Below are 19,510 nucleotides of genomic sequence, written 5' to 3'. Positions count from 1 at the left end.
GTGAGATGCACTATTCCTGCTGGAGAAGGTGTGTGTGACTGCATCAGGGTGAGAATGGAATCCCATAAAGGTAGTACCAGGGCAACACAGCAAGGAGGCCATTCAGCTCCTCAAGGCCTGTTCCAACTTTTAAACGGACCACTGCTGATCTGTACCTCAACTCCATTTCTAAAAAAAAATGCATTCATGGGGTGTGTGCGTGACAGGCAAGGCCAGCATTCAAGGCCCATCCCTAATTGCCCTAGAACTGAGGACTAGCCATTTCAGAGGGCAGCTCAATCACCTATATTGCTGTGGGCCTGGAGTCACATGTAGGCCAGACCGGGTAAAGATGGCAGTTTCCTTCCCTAAAATTCCGATGACAATGCACTGAACCATCTTGTTTCTGTAAACCTCAGCTAAGTAAACCTCAGCTAACATAAAAATCAATCAGTCCTAAAATTTTCAAGTGATCCTGCCCCTCCTACACTTTCCTCCAATGTAGAGGGTAGGGAGACAGTGTTTGAGGTTTACACTTCCCTCTCTGTTCAGATATACTTCCTGACATCATCCCAAACTTTGGAACACCATTTTTAACGTTATGCTTTTAGTCTCCCTCAACAGATGAGTGTGTTTCTCTCTTTACCTGATCCATTGAGTGGCATGGTGGCTGGGAGGTTAGCACTGCTGCCTCACACAGCAGGGACCCAGGTTTAGTTCCAGCCTCGGCTGACTGTCTATGCGGAGTTTGCACATTCTTCCCAGAACCTGTGCGGGTTTCTTCCGACTATCCAAAGATGTGTAGGTTAGATGGATTGTTGGAGGCTGGATCTGGATGGGGTTCTCTTTGGAGGATCAGTGCATTCAATGGGCCAAATAGCCCCTTTCCACATTCTAGATCAGAACCTGAAACCATCTTATACCCTAAGTCTCTTCTACTGAACAGAATACAAGTCCTTGTTACGCAGCATTCGCACCTAGTTTAACCCCTTATTGCCCTGTATAATTCCAGGAATCAGCCATTTCCGACATTAAATGTTGGATGAGGGGGTTTTGCTCTCTATTTATTTATTCAGTATGGGATCTGGATTGTACATTTGCTTTCCCTGAGGGATATGTCTTCCCTGAGCTAAAGAGATGTGGAGCTGAAATGGGATTTGACCAAAAGGAACAAAATTGTTAGATGAAATAACTAGGCACGGTCACAAAGTATAAAACTTTACTGTTTGTTATATTTTACCTTCCTCCATGGTCTTGGCATATTTCACATCACTGTCTGCACCCTGGAATTCATTGAAGAATGGCCTCACTTTGATGTCATAGCCCATACCTTTCCTCAGCTTGGGGAGCACGGCGCTACGGTCAGTTGCTGACCTCACCTCAAAGATTGACCAATCAGATTCAGGCCACTTGTCCATCACTGAAGGCCTGTACAGTATCCTGTATCCCTCTATGTACTGGGATTGCTGATCCACCTGGGGACAGAGGTAAGACATATGGAGAATACTCAAGGAGGGACAAATGTGAAGAATCTCCATCTACACAAAGATGCACAGTGTGTTTCTGGATGGACGAGACATCAGGCTGGGGGATTGGGATATCGGATTAGGAGAGTGGGATGTCAAACTGGGAGTGGAGTATCAGGCAGAGGCGTGAAATACTGGAAAAAGTAGGAGTGGGATATCGAAGTGAGATATTGGGCTGGGGGAGTGGGTATCAGGCTCAGTGAATAGGTTATCAGACTGGGGGAGTTGGATAATGGAGGCAGATATTGGGCTAGGTGGGTGGGTTATTAGATTGTGGAATGGGATATCACTGGAGGGGTGTGATCTTCCGTACTTTTAACTTGTGTCTTTTTGTCCATAAAATACTGGGCGAGTAGGACATGGAAAGACCATAAGTTAACATGAGGTTTATAAAGGACCATGTGATTAGGTGGAGGAATATGAGTTGGCAGGGGTAAGACCTATGGAACTTACCTTTCAAGGCTGTTAGAATTGAGACAGTGTTTACCCAATTCTCTGAGAAATATGAACCACAAGTCAACCAAGAGCTGGGGGAAGAGGTTGTAAGGAGATGCCAGCCATCCAACAATGGAGCCAATCACTCTGTGAATCTTGTGTGTGGGCTCATGCTCATAAACCTTATCCAATACCCAGGAAGAAGGGAAGTGACAGAAAATAAGAGTGGGAACATCAGAATCAGTGTCTGCTCACCACATTAATCCATCAAAATCAGGGCCAGTGTCTTGTCAGATGAGGAGAGACCCCACATTCAGCAGTCCCAGTCAGTTGGCAGAGAGGTTTCTATATTGATGGGAATTATGGGTATTATGGCCGCCATTGTTAGCCGAACTGTTAGATCAGTCACACAATGTCAGAGTCATGTGCAGAGTGGGTGTAAATGGTAGGCGTGTAACAAACCCTCTCTGAACCCCTGGATGAATTTTTTTACTTCCTTCCCTTGCACCAGTCACAAACCCTGAGGACAGCGGTTAGCACTGCTGCCTCACAGTGCCAGGGACCTGTCCTTGCTTCAACCCTCGGGTGACTGTCTATGTGGAATTTGTACGTTTTGTGCATCTCCTCTGAGTGTTCTGGTTTCCTCCCACAGTTCAAAGATGTGCAGGATAGGGTAGTTCAGCCATGGGAAACAAAAGGTTACAGGGACAGTGTAGAGGGTGGCTCTGGGTGGGATGCTGTTCGGACTCAATGGGCCAAACGGCCTGCTTCCACACTGTATGGATTCTGTGATTTTATAACCCGAGGTATCAAACAGGTTGGGATCTGCTAACCAGGCCACAGTGAGAGAATGGGGCTCACTTTGCTTCTCCAGTCACACACGAGTCAATGTCAGTTAAATGTTTGGTCCGTGTCAGAGGAAGTCAGCCATGTAGATTGTTTCGGTCGATACTCACAGTCCACTGGATCTGGATTGAAGACGAAGAGAGGATGATGGGATTGTGGAGATGGACAATGACTTCACCAAGCTCTCGCTGCACCTGTCTGTGGTCAACACCTTGACCAGTGGGTGGGACATCTGCAAGAATTAAATGATTAGTTTCCACTTAACAGCTAATAAAATTCATCATAAATATTAACCTGGAGGACCAATATTCCAAATTATTGTAATACACAGTGTCAGATTTAAACACTCCCAGGGCAGGGACCACATGGGGTTAGATAGAGAGTATATTTCCTTCCACATTGTCCCCCTCAAACACTCACAGAACAGGGAGAGCATGGGGTTAGATACAGAGTAAATCTCCCTCTGCACTGAACACATCAAACATTCCCAGGACAGGGAAAGCATGGGGTTAGATACAGAGTAAATTTCCCTCTGTAATGTCCCCATCAAACACTCCCAGGACAGGGAAAGCATGGGGTTAGATACAGAGTAAATCTCCCTCTGTAATGTCCTCATCAAACACTCCCAGGACAGGGACTGCATGGAGTTAGATACAGAGTAAATCTCCTTCTACATTGACCCCATCAAACGCTCCAGGATGGGGACAGCACAGGGTTAGATATACAATGAAATTCCCTCTACACTGATCCCATCAACATTTTTGGATCAGTAAAACTATCCCGTTATCGGGCCTTTTGGCATGTTGTTTTACAATCGCATGAGTCTTACCTTGGGTTTTTACTGGGTCTGATATTGGACTCGGGTCACTGAGGCCATAAGCATTGACAGCTCGGATGAGGAAGAGGTAGACAGCGTTAGATCTCAGGTTTTTGATGGCGTATGTATCGGTTTTCACCCGGTCAGCGACTGTTTGCCAGCTGCTACCAGCTGCATGACTGGAAATAACATTACAAGAATTGATAGGTGGAACATCACTCAGAAATAAAATCAACAGCGAAACATGAGAAACCCCCCACTGCACTGAAAATCACACTGCCCTTCTAACACCTCTTCAAATAAAGACAACTATACGCTTTCGATAAAGTCCCATGAGAGATTAGCATGTAAAATTCAAGCACATACAACTGGAGGTACTGAACTGACATGGATGGAGAACTGCTTGGCAGACAGGAAACAAACAGTCGGAATAAACAGGTTACTTTCTGAGTAGCAAGCAGTGACGAGTACAGTTCTGTGGGGATCGGTGCGTGAACCCAAGTTATTCAAAATATGCATTAATGATATGGATGAGGGAACAAAATGCAATATCCCCAAGTTTTCAGAAATCAGAAAGTTGGTGGGAGGGTGAGCTGTGAGTGGGATGTAGAGATGCTTCAGTGTAATTTGGACAGGCTGAGTGAGTGGGCAGTTGCATGGCAGACACAGTATGGTGTAGATAAATGTGACAGTATCCCTTTTGGTAGCAAAAACACAAAGGCACATTATTATCTGAATGGAGACGGATTGGGAAAGGGGGAGGAACAATGAGACTTTTCCTTGTACACCAGTCACTGAAAGTGAGCCTGGAAGGGCAGCAGGCGATAAAGAAGGCAAATGGGATGTTGGCCTTTATCGTGAGAGGATTCGAATACAGGGGCAGGGATGTCTTGCTGCAATTATATAGGGTCTTGGTGAGAGCACATCTGGAGTGCCGTGCGCAGTTTTGGTCTCCTTATCTGGTGAGGAAGGGAATGCAACAAAGGTTTACCAAACTGATTCCTGGGATGGCAGGACTGATACATGAAAACAGATCGGATCAGTTAGGGCTATATTTGCTGGAATTTAACAGAATGAGGGGGGAATCTCACAGAAACCTATTAATTTCTAATAGCACTGGACAATGTAAATGCAGGATGGATGTACCCAATGACTTGGGATGTCATAGTCCAAGGTTACAGGTTGGGCCATTTAGGTCTGCAACGAGGAGAAAGAGCTTCACCCAGACAGTGGTGAGTGAATGGAATTCTCCACCATGCAAAACAGTTCAGGCCAAAACATTGAACATTTTCAAGCAGGAGTTAGATATAGTTCTTAGGGATAAAGGGGTCAAAGGGTTTGGGGAGAAAATGATAACAGGGAACTGTGCTGCATGATCAGCCGCAATCATGTTGAATGGCGCATTAGGTTCAAAGGGCCGAATGGCCTACTCCTGCTCCTATTTTCTGCATTTCAACATAGTCCACAACATTTCCTGGCTCATTCTGCAGCCAGTCCCTGCTAATGAAGCAGTGGGGCTGCACAATGTGTGTATCTCTGTCTTGAAAGTTGACATGGATTGGGACTTGAATCTTGACAGTTAAAGGGCTTTTGGGATGACAGGAAACTAAGTAAAGGTGGAGGTGTTGCTCTATTTAATAAAGTACAATACAGCAGGATGTCTTAATGTTCAGGAAATGTGGGTGTGGGAACAGTTTGAGTGGAGATGAGAAATGATAGAAGCAAGAAATGACTGTCCAAGGTCCTCAAAAGTAACCATGAGATAGGGTGGAGATATAAAAGAAGAAATAAATGAAAGCTTGTCAGAAAGGCACAGTGATAATCATGAGAGATTAGAATCTCCATACAGGGTGGAAAAGTGAGGTGAACCTTAATGTGGAGCCTATTTGTCTTGATTTAAGGTCACAGAGGAGTGAGTATTGAGGAGTAAGATCCTTTGAACTCTTTGTAGAGCAAGGCAGGGAAGACAACGTGCCCCAAGAGTCTTTCTCCTTTTGTGTTATTCATAAGATCATGCGACAGAGAAATCTGTAATTCCAGCCAGTTCCAGGACAATCTTGGAATGTCGGTAATCCTTGATAATGGACTCTAGGTGAGATCCAAGCCCCATGCAACCTCTCAACACAAATCCAGGGATGGAGATTAGGTGATAACAAAGTGTAAAGCTGGATGAACACAGCAGGCCAAGCAGCATCTCAGGAGCACAAAAGCTGACGTTTCGGGCCTAGACCCTTCATCAGAGAGGGGGATGGGGTGAGGGTTCTGGAATAAATAGGGAGAGAGGGGGAGGCGGACCGAAGATGGAGAGAAAAGAAGATAGGTAGAGAGGAGAGTATAGGTGGGGAGGTAGGGAGGGGATAGGTCAGTCCAGGGAGGACGGACAGATCAAGGAGGTGTGATGAGGTGAGTAGGTAGGAAATGGAGGTGTGGCTTGAGGTGGGAGGAAGGGATGGGTGAGAAGAAGAACAGGTTAGGGAGGCGGGGACGAGCTGAGCTGGTTTTGGGATGCAGTGGGGCAAGGGGAGATTTTGAAGCTTGTGAAGTCCACATTGATACCATTGGGCTGCAGCGTTCCCAAGCGGAATATGAGTTGCTGTTGCTGAAACCTTCGGGTGGCATCATTATGGCACTGTAGGAGGCCCATGTTAGACATGTCGTCTAAGGAATGGGAGGGGGAGCTGAAATGGTTCGCGACTGGGAGGTGCAGTTGTTTATTGCGAACCGAGTGGAGGTGTTCTGCAAAGCGGCCCCCAAGCCTCCACTTGGTTTCCCCTGTGTAGAGGAAGCCACAATGGGTACAGTGGATACAGTATACCACACTGGCAGATGTGCAGGTGAACATCTGCTTGATGTGGAAAATCATCTTGGGACCTGGGATGGGGGTGAGGGAGGAGGTGTGGGGGCAAGTGTAGCACTTCCTGCGGTTGCAGGGGAAGGTGCCGGGTGTGGTGGGGTTGGAGGGGGGTGTGGAGAATAGGTGAATGGGTCGAGGAATCTGACTGGAGGGGGTCTTGGCCTTGAAGGGGGCTATTGCTGGTTGAACTATTCCCAACAGGAATCCACCCATTTCCACAGAGACAGAGACAAAGAGAGTGTAGAAGTGAGACTAACCTGAAGGCCTCAATGATGTAGGAGGTTGGGGTGGCTCCAGAATTCATGTTTGGTTTCCAAATCAGCATCACCCCATTTTTGCTGACATTCCTTACTTCTGGCTTGGATGGAGTTCCAGGAATGAGGTTGGGATCTGGTAACCGAGGAGGTAAAACTGGAGTCCCAAACTCTGGGGTCCCAACACCCACAGGGTGCCAAAGGAGGAGATAAAGGTTCCCAAATTAGTCAAGAATGGCAGCAAATTTCATTCAAATACAGAGCACACACAGGAAATAAACAAATCCGAACTAGGTGACAGGTGAATGGGCATGCAAAATTGGACACTGGGTTCCACAAGAAATATGATCGCATCCTCTACTTCAGTGTGAAAAAAATTTTCTTTAATCTGTCCATTTAACTGGAACCATTCTTGAGAATCTTTTCTGCCCTCTTCCTTACACCTTCATGTGCTTCTTACAATGGGGCACGCAGAGTTAAACACAATACCCCACTCAGGGCAAAACCAGAATCTTAGAGAGGCTATTAATTCTTGTCTTTCCACTCCATGTTTCCTCATATAAAGCCCCTGGTATTGTAAATTTTATTATGCTGATATTGTTTCTTAGGGATAGGACTTTACCAACTTTTGGAAAAGCATGGCCTAATTAGGGACAGTCAGCCTGGCTTTCTGTGGGTCAGGTCACTTCTTACTAACTTGATTGATTATTTTGAGGAGGTGAAGAGGGTGATCGATGAGGGTAGAACAGTGGGTGTTGTTTACATGGATTTTAGTAAGGCTTTTGACAAGGCTCATTCAGAAGATTAAGTTACATGGGATCCACAGTGACTTGGCCACTTGGATTCAGACTTGGCTTGCCCACAGAAGGCAGAGGGTAGTGGTGGAAGGTTGTTTTTCAGGCTGGAGGTCCATGGCTAGTAGTGTTCCGCAAGGATTCGGACCACAGTCTCTGCTGTTTGTGATTTACACAAATGAGTCAGATGAAAATGTAGATGAACGGGTGAGTAAGGTTGCAGACACCACAAAGATCAGGAGAGTTTATTTTTCAGAAAACATGCAGTGTGGAAACAGGCCCTTCAGCCCAACAAGTTCACACTGACCCACCGGTTCTCTCAATCTGTCTGGCCACCCTTAAGACTTATGCAAGAAATCATCCAGTTTCGGAACAAGAGTCTAGACCGGAAGAAAAATACCAAAAGAACTGTGGAGGCTGGAATATCAGAAACAAACAGAAATTGCTGGAGAAATTCTGCAGGTCTGGCAGCATTTATGAAGGAAGAAACTGAGTTAACATTTCGAGTCCAGTGACCCTACTTCCGAATTGAGAATCTTGTCAGATTCAGGAAAGACGGCAACCAATTTTCACACAGCAAGGTACCACAAACAGTGATATTATGATCATATGAAGTGATGTCAGTTGAGGGACACTGCTGCATTCCCTCAGTACTGCACTGGAAGTGTTAGCCTGTATTATATTAGGATTCCCATGGATCAAGCTTAGGAAAGGGCCTGTTACTATGCTGTACGGTTCTACGTTCTGTGTGAGTTTAAAGCACAAAGGAAGGTGATCTGATATCGGTCTTTCACATCCTGATAGCATTTCTGAGGAGAGATGAAGAGAAGATGATCCAATTTCTTTGCAAGAGAAAAATCCAAGGTCATCAATATAAGGCAATGACTGGCAATTCTGACTGGGAAGCTAGAGAGTGGTAAGAATGTGAAACTCACTCCCTCAGGGAGTGGTCAAGGCAAATGAAAGCAATAAATTTAAGGGGATGTCGGGGAAGTATATGAGGAAGAAACAAAAAAGCGATCAGTTGATGGGGTTCAATGAACTGGTGGCTCGGGGAGAATCATATGCGGCACAAATTTGTGGAAACAATAAATCAAACTCAAACTCAAAATTCTGGCACAGACTGCGGGAGATAAGGAGACTTTTCCTGTGCTTTTGAAGTAATCTGATAGGTAGATCTTTCACTTCTATGGTCAATCAGCTCTATACGTAAGGGGCATATGAGAATGGTCTTCAGGGTTCTACTGTTTTCATTTGCCAATCAGCAGTGATTAGTGATTGCAAACTTCACTAAAATCACACTGTACCCAATTATAGGAATTGTGATAATTCCACACTAAATCAGTAGGGATATCTTTTCCAATGTTGCAATAGTGTAGAGAGACCTTTACCCTGCATCTAACCACGTGTTGTCACTGACCTGGGAGTATTTGATAGAGACAGTGTCGGAGAATCTTTACTTTCAGTTTAAAAGAGTTGACAGGACTTTACCTTCTATCTACTTCTGGTTTAAAAGAGTAGAGGGATCTTTACTCTGTAGCTGACCCCAAGCTGTCTCTGTCCTGGCAGTGTTTAATGCGGAGAGTGTAAAGTAAGCTTTACTCTAACTCCACGCTGTCTCTGTCCTGGCAGTGTTTGATGGGATGGTGTTTGCCTAATACTCTTTGACCTTTATCTTGAGCAAACGATGTGCGTCTAAAACAATAAGAGATTCCTACCTTGAACATCAATGCGTGCACTCCATGTTGCTTCACCACTTGGTGTTGAGGCTATACATGTATAGACACCAGAGTCACCCAGCTAAGGGAGAGAAGGACACTCAAATAAACCACTTTGCAGAGTCAACGTCAGCAGCTAAAACCTCCGCGCAGTTTGTGAGCCCCGCGTCATGAAGCAGGGAAACCCCTTTTGAAGTATCTATACTGTGCTGGTGAGCTGATCTCATTTCCATCAGCATCAGGGTTGGGAATCACAGCAGATGGACACCTGAACAAAAACAGAGTCGCTGGAAAAGCTCGGCAGGTCTGGCAGCATCTGTGAAGGGAAAAACAGAGTTAACGTTTCGGGTCCGGTGACCCTTCCTCAGAACTGATAGATACCTGAAATTTGGCAGAAGAACCAGGGGGAGGAGATAACGGCAGTGTCTTTTCTGATGTTGACTACCATTGTGATCTCCAACGAAATGCAACTATTTCAATGTTTAGGTAGGGCTGTCACTAGGAAAGGGAGGTGTTGGTGCTTTGGTAATGTCACTGGGCTGGTAATCAAGAACTGCAGTTTAGTATTTTGGTGACATAGGTTCAAAGCCCACGGTAGAAGGTGAAATTTAGTTTCAATAAAGATTACTCTATTTATCTATATCCCACTGCAGACTCTTCGTGTTATCGTCTACACTTGCCTTCCCACCTATTTTTGTGTTATCTGTAAAACTGACAACAGTGTGTTCACTTGTCTCATCCACATCATAAAAATATGTTGTCAGGCCTTTGACCCAACTGCACCAGTCTCTCCCTATGCCTGTACAGCCCAACATGACCTCCCAACTTCTATACTCAATGCACTTAACAATAAAGGCAAGCATACCAAACACCTTCTTCACTATGCTGTCTACCTGTGACTGCACTTTCAAGGAGTTGTGAACTTAATCAACACTGCCACCACCGTATATCACCCAGGGCATGTAGATGGTAAATTGTGCCCACTGGAGTGAGAGTTTCTTCCTGAGAAAAATATTCAGCCAGAGAGCATTGCAACACGGTGGCTCAGAGGTTAGCACTGCAGCCTCACAGCACCAGGGACCGGGGCTTGATTCCAACCTCGGGCGACTGTCAGTGTGGAGTTTGCACATTCTCCCCGTGTCTATGTGGGCTTCCTCCGTGTGCTCCAGTTTCCTCCCACAGTCCAAAGATGTGCAGGCCAGGTGGATTGGCCATGCTAAATTGCCCATAGTGTTCAGGGGTGTGTGGGTTATAGGGCGATGGGTCTGGGTGGGATGCTCCAAAGGGCAGTGTGGACTTGTTGGGCCGAAGGGCCTGTTTCCACTCTGTAGGGAATCTATAATCTATGTATGTGGTGAGATTGTGAGTGATGAAAGTTCACACCCCCTTACCTTGGCATAACGGATCTGCAGGGCTCCCGTCTCTTGCTGCCTGATGCGTGAGTCATGTGTGGACACTAAGATCCCATCTTTTCTCCAGAGGATGGTGGGTGGGGGTGTTCCACTGGCCAGGCACCCAAGGGCTGCAGTGCTGTCCACAGCAACCGTCTGATTGATAGGGCCCTGGCGAATGACGGGAGGAGGTCTGTCTGAAATGACTGTGGCAGAAACAAAACATAAAAGAGAAACAGTTAACGTTTGCACAAGTGGAAGCAATTTATTTTTTAAATTTCATAGAACTTCCAAAGAGCCATTGCAAATGTCTGTCGCCCAGACAGACCTCTAATTATGGGACTAATTGTAACTGGTGCATCCCTGTAGGAGAAAATATCAACATGTGGTGAAGAATGTCCCCACACTGTGAGCTCACATGCTAACAGCCCACAGCTGCACAGCACCTGGAAGTAATAAAGAGAAACCAAACAGGACAGTCCCTGATAGCAGCATTAATGCCTTTTATTGGAACCAGCAGCTCTCTTACAACATTGAAGCCTATATGAGTTGAAAAGACCACAGGAACATAGACTATTGGAACAGTGAAGCCTATACTGGAGGTATGGTGGCTCAGTGGTTGACAGTGTTGTCTCACAGCGCCATGGACCTGGGTTCGATTCCACCTTTGAGTCACAGTCTGTGTGGAGCTGGCATGTTCTCCCTGTCTCTGCGTGGGCTTTCTCTGGGTGCTCCGGTTTCCTCCCACAGTCCAAAGACATGCCAGTTAGGTGGAATTATCCATTGGAGGTACAGGGTTGTGTGGTAGGGGATGGGTCTTGTGGGATGCTCTTCTGAGGGATGGTGTGGACTTGATGGCCTAAATGTCCTGCTTCCATGCGGTAGGGATTCTGTGATTCTACGGAGAAACATGGCCTTTAGGCACAGTGAGGCCTATATCAAAACTGTGATTCCTAAATGGGTACATTGAGGCCTACTGCATATACTGTGAGTCCTGCAGGTATTAAGAGTCTGAAAAGGAAGAGAGCCTAAAGGAACAACAAGTCCCACATGGAGCAGACAGATTCAGTGAGGCTTTTGCCACAGCTGTGTGCACTGAATTCCTAAAGGAGAAAGGATGTTGCAGGATAAATCAACTCATCAACAGCAATTTGCACTTTGTTCCAAAACTAGAGAAACATAATGATGGCCACTGTGTTATTCTATACCTTGCCTGTTCCCTGCTTTCTTTCCTGAATTTTAAGTTTCTACCTCATTATTCCCCAATTGGAAGGACAGACTACAGCAGTTCCTGTTTGAGATGCTCTTCACCTCTTACTCTGAGCTCCCTTCAGGGACCTCTCTCTGCTTTTGGGAGGCGATCACCTAGTGGTATCAGCACTGGGCTGTTAATCCAGCAACCCAGATAGCATTCTGGAGACTGGGGCTCGAATCCCACCACAGCAGATTGTGAAATTTGAATCCAGTAAAATATCTGGAATTAAGAGTCTAATGATGACCATGAGTCCATTGTTGATTATCGGAAGAATCCATCTGGTTCACTAATGTCCTTTTGGGAAGGAAACTGCCATCCTTACCGTCTGGCCTACATGTGACTCCAGACCCACATCAATGTGGTTGACTCTGAACTGCCCTCTGGGCAATGAGGGATGGGCAATAAATGCTGCCTGGCCAGTGATGTCCCCATCCCTTGAATGAATAAAGAAAAAGAAACCTCTAGAGGCCTTACTAAACCTGGCACAAAGGGATCACCACTCCCAATCCCATGTGAGATGTGCACTGAAACCAGAATGTGTGGTTTTCCCATTGCCCTCTCATCAACCCCCCAAATTTCCTCCTCAATCAATTGGGTAAGACAGGCACCAGCTGGTCAGTCTACCTTCAGGCTTTTTAAGGTTCTTAATGGCAATTGAGTAGCATTAAAGGCCCTCATCCCACCTCCCACATTGTATTCGGCCAGGTTACAGAAGTTCTGAGCCCACCTTTTCACCCAGGCTGGTGATAGAGCAGGAAAGAAACAGGAGCTGGGGCTTCAGTACTGATGGATGCCCTGTCCCTGAGGACCTGATAATCCTCATCTCCACTTTCCAGCCTTGTTCCCATAATCCTTGATTCCCTTGCTAATTACAAACTTGTCTATCTCAGCATAGCTTATATTTAATGATAACAGCCTTAACAGGTCTCTGCAGCAAAGAATTCCACAAACTCTCACAACCGTCTGAGAGGAGAAATTCCTCCTCATCTGTCTTAAATGTGCCACCTTTTATTGTGAGATTATATCCTTGTATAAACATAACAAGCAGATTATCTCGATCACATTTCCTAGCAACATTGATTGAGGGAAAATGTTGGTCTAGGATAACCCTCCTTTTCAACAATGTTGAGATGACAAGGTGTGGAGCTGGAGGAACACAGCAGTCCAAGCAGCATTAGAGGAGGAGGACAGCTGATGTTTAGGGTCTGGACCCTTAGAAATGGTGTTGCAGTGTTTACAGCTCACCAGACAGAACCGTCAACGTCCTCGGTTTACCTTCTGTGCAGAAGGACAGTGTTTCCGACAGTACAGCACTCCTTCACCACAGGGTTTTCTTTTTTTAATCATTGGATGTGGATTTCACTGGCCGGGCCAGCAATTATTGCCCATTCCTAGTTTCTCCTTGAAAAGGTGGTGGTGAGCTGCCTTCTTGAACCACTGCTGTAGGTTGACCCAGGTCCCTGGTGAGGGATTCAAATGGACTATCCTCTCTGTCAGAGTTACATGCTGAGCTGATAGGTGAACTGTGATCTACCCAGCCTCTGCCTCAGTGAGGGTGAACAGGCAGGTCAGAAGGGGACTGAGAGCAGGCACAAACAGCTGGCTACTACACAGAACTGTTTTTCATTCATTTACGGCATGTGAGCATCGCTGGCTGGATTGGCATTTATTGCCCCATCCCGAAATGCCCAGGGGGCTGTTAAGAGTCAACCACGTTGTTGTTGGTCTGGAGTCACATGTAGGCCAGACCACGCAGGGATGGCAGATTTCCTTCCCTGAAGGACACTAGTGAACCAGGTGGGTTTTTCCTGATAATGGTGACAGATTGTCCCAGATTTTTATTGAATTCAGATTTCACAATCTTCCCGACAGGATTTGAACCCATAGCCCAGAATATTAGCTTGGTATTCTGGATCACTCATGATAATACTACTAGACCATCATCTGCCCCGGTTAATGGCACAAACTAATCGCAAAAAAATGTGCTATGCTAGTGTTTATGCCATGAGCCTCCACCCTACTTTCCTGCCTCTCACGCGATCAGAAAACCATTCCAGTTCCAACAATTTCATGGTATTGCGAGATGTGAAGGAGGTGGGCTCAAGGTAGTGAGCTCCTGTGATCTGATTGAAAGCTGCTACAGATGCAAGAGCCTTAGTACCATTTTGGCATGGTCACTGCCCATTCTGTGAGCCAAGGGATGTGTCGTCAGCAGTGTTCAGTGAGAGACTCAAGAACTGAATTGCCTCCCCATGGACAAATCACTGGCAGCTTACCATCAGTCACCTCCAGGAAGACTTTGATGATGACACTCCCAGCCACATTGAGCGCCTGGCAGCTATAGTAACCAACATCAGACCTCTGAACGTTGGTGATGGTCAGGTCCCCAACCTGAGACACTGAAAATCTGCTGGAAGGTTCCGGAGGCTGGTAGGAAAACAGCAGATTCTGAAAGGAGAAAGAAAGGAGGAAAGTTACACTGTGGTCGGGGTCGGCGTCAAGACAGAGCATGTTTAACACATGCAATCCTGATTGGAATTTCCCACACTCTTCCCAATGATCTGGTTCTGACAAAGGCAACATTCTCCCTGGTAGTTCCTTGTTGAAGTAAAAGCACAAACTAATAACCATGAAAAAAAAATTCAGGCACTGAATCACATACCTGTTTGCATGAGGTACATGCATGTGCATTCACACACGACACAACACTTGTAAGCAGTCATACATGAGATACACATGCATGCATATTCACACGAGTTACACGGGTGTACACATTTCCCTCAGTTGCTGGGGAAGATTTATTCACTGCAGATTTTAAGCACAAGGAGACTCCCCAGTGATGGGAGCGTTCTCCAAGCCTCACTGAAAATCAGGTAGATCTGTCTCACCAACCAGCTCCTGCAGGAAAAGGGGTCAATGTGTACCCCTCTCTGTCCTTACCCCTCCTCCCATTCTGCCTGACCTCTCCGCACACCACTCTGCCACCCACCCAAGTTGCCAAGTTGTGGTCCAGTGCAATGCCAACTGCGCCCCCCCCCCCGCCCCCACAGTCCAGTGCAGTGCCCTCACCTGGCTTCCCTCTCTCTGCCAGAAGATGGCCGGCTGAGGGCTCCCTGTTGCTTCGCAGGTGAACGTGACTGTCCTCCCCACAGCCACCATCTGGTCCCGCGGCTTCACCACAAACTGTGGAGGAGCTGGTGATGGGGGAAAGTGGGGGTGGGAGTGGAGGGATAGAGTTAGAGAGAGAGAGAGAGATGAGGGAGAATTACCGCAAGAACCATCACGAGTTACAATATAGAATCACAGAACATTACAGCACAGGAGGCCATTCACTCTATCAGTATCTGGGCCATTTCTTTGGCACAACTGCACAGAAGCAGGCTGTTTGGCCAATTGTAATGGTACCAGCTCTTGGAAAGAGCTATCCAATTAATCCCAGTTCCCCTCCTCCACCCCACTGTCTTGGAACAAGGTCATCCTCTAATATTTATTTAATTCCCTTTTAAAGGTCACAATTAAATCGGAGTTCATCACAAATTCCAGACTAGAACAAGTTGCTGAGTTAAACAATCACTGTCCCCAGTTATTGGGCCAGTTGTTTAGATCTGAAAGACTGCAATGGTTAAGAAAGGTTGTCTGCATGTGACAACATGCTGCACCTTCCAGCTAAGTCTATTCTATCTCACCTTCAATTTACTTTCCATTAGTTCCAAGCTCAAATGTTTAAAATATCCAGTTTCATTTTTAAAAATGAGTTAATTCACCAACAATGCCCCCAGCATCACTCTTCCCCTCACTAACCCCAACCTTAGTCATTAAAAAAACTCAATCCAGGCAAGATATAAAGACACAGTGATTCAGGGAGCTCTCCACAGAGCAGCACCCCCTGACAGTGTGGGCATTGCAGGTTATTAATTCGGGCCAGGAACAGAAAATATTTAATTGCATCACCATCACTAGTTCTGCCTCAGCTGGAGAGTTGGGTCAAGCTCTCGCAATATGATTTAAATGGAGAAAGACAGCAGAGTGCCACAGGACAGAGCAATGGGAGTCCTTGTGCATGAATCTCAAAAAGCTAGCATTGAAGTTCAATGTGTAATAGCAAAGGCAAATGGAATGTTGGCCTTTATTTCAAAGGAACCACTGTATAAAAGTAGGGAGGTTTTGCTAAAACCATACAAGCCACTAGTCAGACCATACTATGAATAGTTTTGGGCCCCTTAGTTCAGGAAAGACATACTGACTTTGGAGACAGTTCAGGAGAAGGTTCACCAGACTGATCCTGGGTATAGAGGAACAGTCTTATGAGGAGATATTGAGTAGATTAGGTCTGTACTCAGTGGAGTTTCAGACCAGAGGGAATAATCTCAGAATGAGGGATGGCATGTTTAACACAGAAGTGAGGAAGGATTTCTTTTCAGAGGTTAGCAAGTCTGTGGGATTCTTTACTGCAGAGGGCTCTCAAGGCTGGCTAATTGACTATACTCAAGGCTGAGATAGGCAGATTTTTAATCAGGAAGGGAATCAAGGGTTATGAAGAAAAAGCAGGGAAGTCGGGTTCAGGGTTATCAGATCAGCCACGATCTCACTGAATAGCAGGACAGGTTAGTTGGCCTGAATGGCCTGCTTCTGGCTATTCATTCTATGATCACTGCGTTACAGAATGAGCCTGATGAATTTGGGAAGCGGGCAGAAACAATTCGTAAGAATAGCTCTAGTCTGAGGGCATTCAGCTGTGTGGATAGACTGGGAATGGGAGAACTGAGGTTCTTCTCAATAAAGGTACAAGGAGAAGATGAAATTTGATCAAGTCATTTAAAAACATGTAGGATTCAGCGAGGGTCAACCAGGAGAAGCTGTTCCTGATGGGCAAAGGTTCAATAACCAAAGGATGCAGGTTGAAAGTGAGCAAAAGCTTTTCAAATGAATGTTCAAAGACCTGGAAAATGCTGGACCCAGATTCAATACCAGTCTTCAAAATGGAATTAGATAAAATCCTAGAGGAGAAAATCAAAACTGCAGGGATATGTGGAAAAAGCAGAGTGGTACTGAGTATACAGTCCCCAGAAAGAGTTGGCAGAAGTTTGATAAGTCAAATGGCCTCCTGCTGTATTCTATACTTCAGATACACATTCACTCACGCGCACACACACGTAGGCACGTGCACACACAGAACCACAAGTGTGTACAAATAGGGACACACACACATAAGCACTTACACCTACGAAGCACACATGTGAACATACACCAAAGTGCACATGCACACAAGCAAGCGCACATGTGCTCAAACACATGGGTGAACACACCATGCACGCATGCATGCACAAACGCACATATAAACGCACATTGGCGTATGTCCACACATATACAGGTTGATGCAGAAACACACAAGTGTGTACTAGACACACCAAATCTGACACACCTGACAGCCAGCTCTCTAACCTGGAGGGAACACACCGTCTGTAAAATACAGCACCTTAGTGCTGATTGAATGGGTCGTCCAGCCTGGCAGAATGCAGGTGGCAGTGAGAATGCACTATAACCAAGTGGCACAATCAAAGTGGTTTTTCACAACTGCTCCCATCGAGGTTCAGACAGTACAACAGGAGGCCATTCACTCTATTGTCCCTGTGCTAAATCTTTGAGAGAGATATCCAATTTGTTCCCTTTTTATTCCCCTCCCCACAGTGCTACAAATTTAATCTTTTGATGCATCTATCCAAAATTCCCCCTTTCAAAAAACCTATTGAATCCACTTTCACTGTTCATTTAGGCAGCATGGCTCAGACCACATCAACTTGCTGCAAAATATTTCCGAACTTTTTGTTGCACTTTTTCCAAATGCCGTTTAAAAAATAGTGATTCATTGATTTTTTTAAAAAAAATCATGTATTTGGTGCCACTTTATTAACACTGGATTCAATTTGGTGAAACTGATGATAGGGCCCATAACAAACTCTACCACCTTTAAATCTCCGCAGGGATTAAACTGGATTAATTTATAATTCCTGCTTCTAGCAGTTAGCTTAATGTCTGTCAAAGGGAAGATGTTAGAAGCTACTTTCTAAAAGAATGTTACAGCTGGGCATTGGAAATCTGGCACAGTCAACATGATGTTGTGAAAGGGGAATCATGTTTAACCAATAAATTGGAGTTTATTGAATAAGGGTTGCCGGACAAAATCCTTGGAGGTGGAGTCAGAGATAGACAGGGTAGTAAAGAAGGCACCTGGTATGCTTGCCTTTATTGGTCAGTGCATTGAGTATAGGATTTGGGAGGTCATGTTGCTGCTTCATATGGCATTGGTCAGGCCGCATTTAGAATTGTGTGTACATTTCCGGTCTCCCTGCTATAGGAAAGATGTTGCAAAACTTGAAAGGATTCAGAAAAGATTTACAAGAATGTTGTTGGGGTTGGAGAGTGTCAGCTTTAGGGAGAAGCTGATAGGCTGGGGCTATTTTCCCTGGAGTGTCAGAGGCTGAGAGGTGACCTTATGGAGGCTTATAAAATCATGAGGGGCATAGATAGGGTAAAAAGTTAAGGCCTTTTCCCCAGGGTAGAGGAGTCCAAAACTAGAGGAGCATAGGTTTAAGGCGAGAGGGGAAAAGTTTAAAAGGAACTAAGGGGCAACTTTTTCACACAGAGGGTGGTGAGTGTGTGGAATGAGCTGCCAGAGGATGTGGCATAGGCTGGTACCATTACAACATTTAAAAGGCATCTGGATGGATACATGAATTGGAAGCGTTTGGAGAGACATGGGTCAAATGCTGACAAATGGGATTAGATTAATTTAGGATATCTAGTCAGCATGGATGAGTTGGACTGAAGGTTTGTTTCTGTGCTGTACATCTCTACGTGTTTATGACTCTCTGAGCAATAAATTCTGTGAATATAGGGGAACTAGTGGATGCAGTGTATTTAGATTTCCAGAACCATTTGATAAGGAACCACATCTAAAGTTAGTTGGGAAAATAAAGGTTTCTGGTAAATAAAGGGGGTTAACATATTGGCATGGTTACAGGACTGACTGGCTAACAGGAAACAGAGAGTTGGGAGAAATGGGTCATTTTCTGGCTGACAAAGTATAACAAGGCAGTGCACAAGAACAGGGGTTAGGCTTCAGCTCTTTAAAATTTATATAAACGACTTGGATGAATGGATCAAAAGTATGGTTATTAAATTTGCTGATGACACAAAGACAGCAAGAAAATAAGTTGTGAAGAGGACATAAGGAAGTGGAAAAGGATATAGATAGGTTAAGTGAGTGAGAAAAACATCTGATAAATGGTGTATTATGTCAGAAATTTTTGATAGGAGGAATAAAAATGAAGCATATTATCTACTTGGTGAGAGATTGCAGAGCCCTGACAAGCAGTGGGATCTGGGTGTCCTACTGAATGACTCACAAATGTTTAGTCAGTAGGTAGAAGAAGTAATCAGCAAAGTTAGTAAAAGTTACCTTTTATTGTGAGGTCAATTGGTTGCAAAAGTAGGGGGCTTATGCTTCATTGTACAGGGTATTGTTGAGAACACATTTGGGCATCCCAATGCAATACTGAGGGATATGCTGTATTCTGTATCAGTCTTTAATCTGAAACCATCTCTGGTGGATGCAAAAGATCCCATTGGCAACACTTCAAG

General features: G+C 45.3%; 1 protein-coding gene across 9 annotated transcripts in view; it reads right to left on the bottom strand.

Moving 5' to 3' along the window:
* Window positions 1-19,510, bottom strand: part of robo1 (roundabout, axon guidance receptor, homolog 1 (Drosophila)) — a 687,941-nt gene that overhangs the window by 61,656 nt on the left and 606,775 nt on the right. For all 9 annotated transcript variants that reach the window (XM_059650085.1, XM_059650094.1, XM_059650090.1 and 6 more), the window contains 8 exons: window positions 14,939-15,063; window positions 14,146-14,317; window positions 10,615-10,820; window positions 9,224-9,305; window positions 6,715-6,883; window positions 3,616-3,782; window positions 2,897-3,018; window positions 1,220-1,454 (listed from right to left, as the gene is read on the bottom strand). In XM_059650085.1, coding sequence (XP_059506068.1) covers window positions 1,220-1,454; window positions 2,897-3,018; window positions 3,616-3,782; window positions 6,715-6,883; window positions 9,224-9,305; window positions 10,615-10,820; window positions 14,146-14,317; window positions 14,939-15,063 — 1,278 coding nt within the window. The remainder of the gene's footprint in view (window positions 1-1,219; window positions 1,455-2,896; window positions 3,019-3,615; window positions 3,783-6,714; window positions 6,884-9,223; window positions 9,306-10,614; window positions 10,821-14,145; window positions 14,318-14,938; window positions 15,064-19,510) is intronic.

The sequence above is a fragment of the Stegostoma tigrinum genome, chromosome 12 (assembly GCF_030684315.1).
Source record: "Stegostoma tigrinum isolate sSteTig4 chromosome 12, sSteTig4.hap1, whole genome shotgun sequence".
In the NCBI taxonomy this organism is placed as follows: domain Eukaryota; kingdom Metazoa; phylum Chordata; class Chondrichthyes; order Orectolobiformes; family Stegostomatidae; genus Stegostoma; species Stegostoma tigrinum.
Note: the sequence above shows the minus strand (reverse complement) of the source record. Positions and strands in the feature narration are given on the sequence as shown.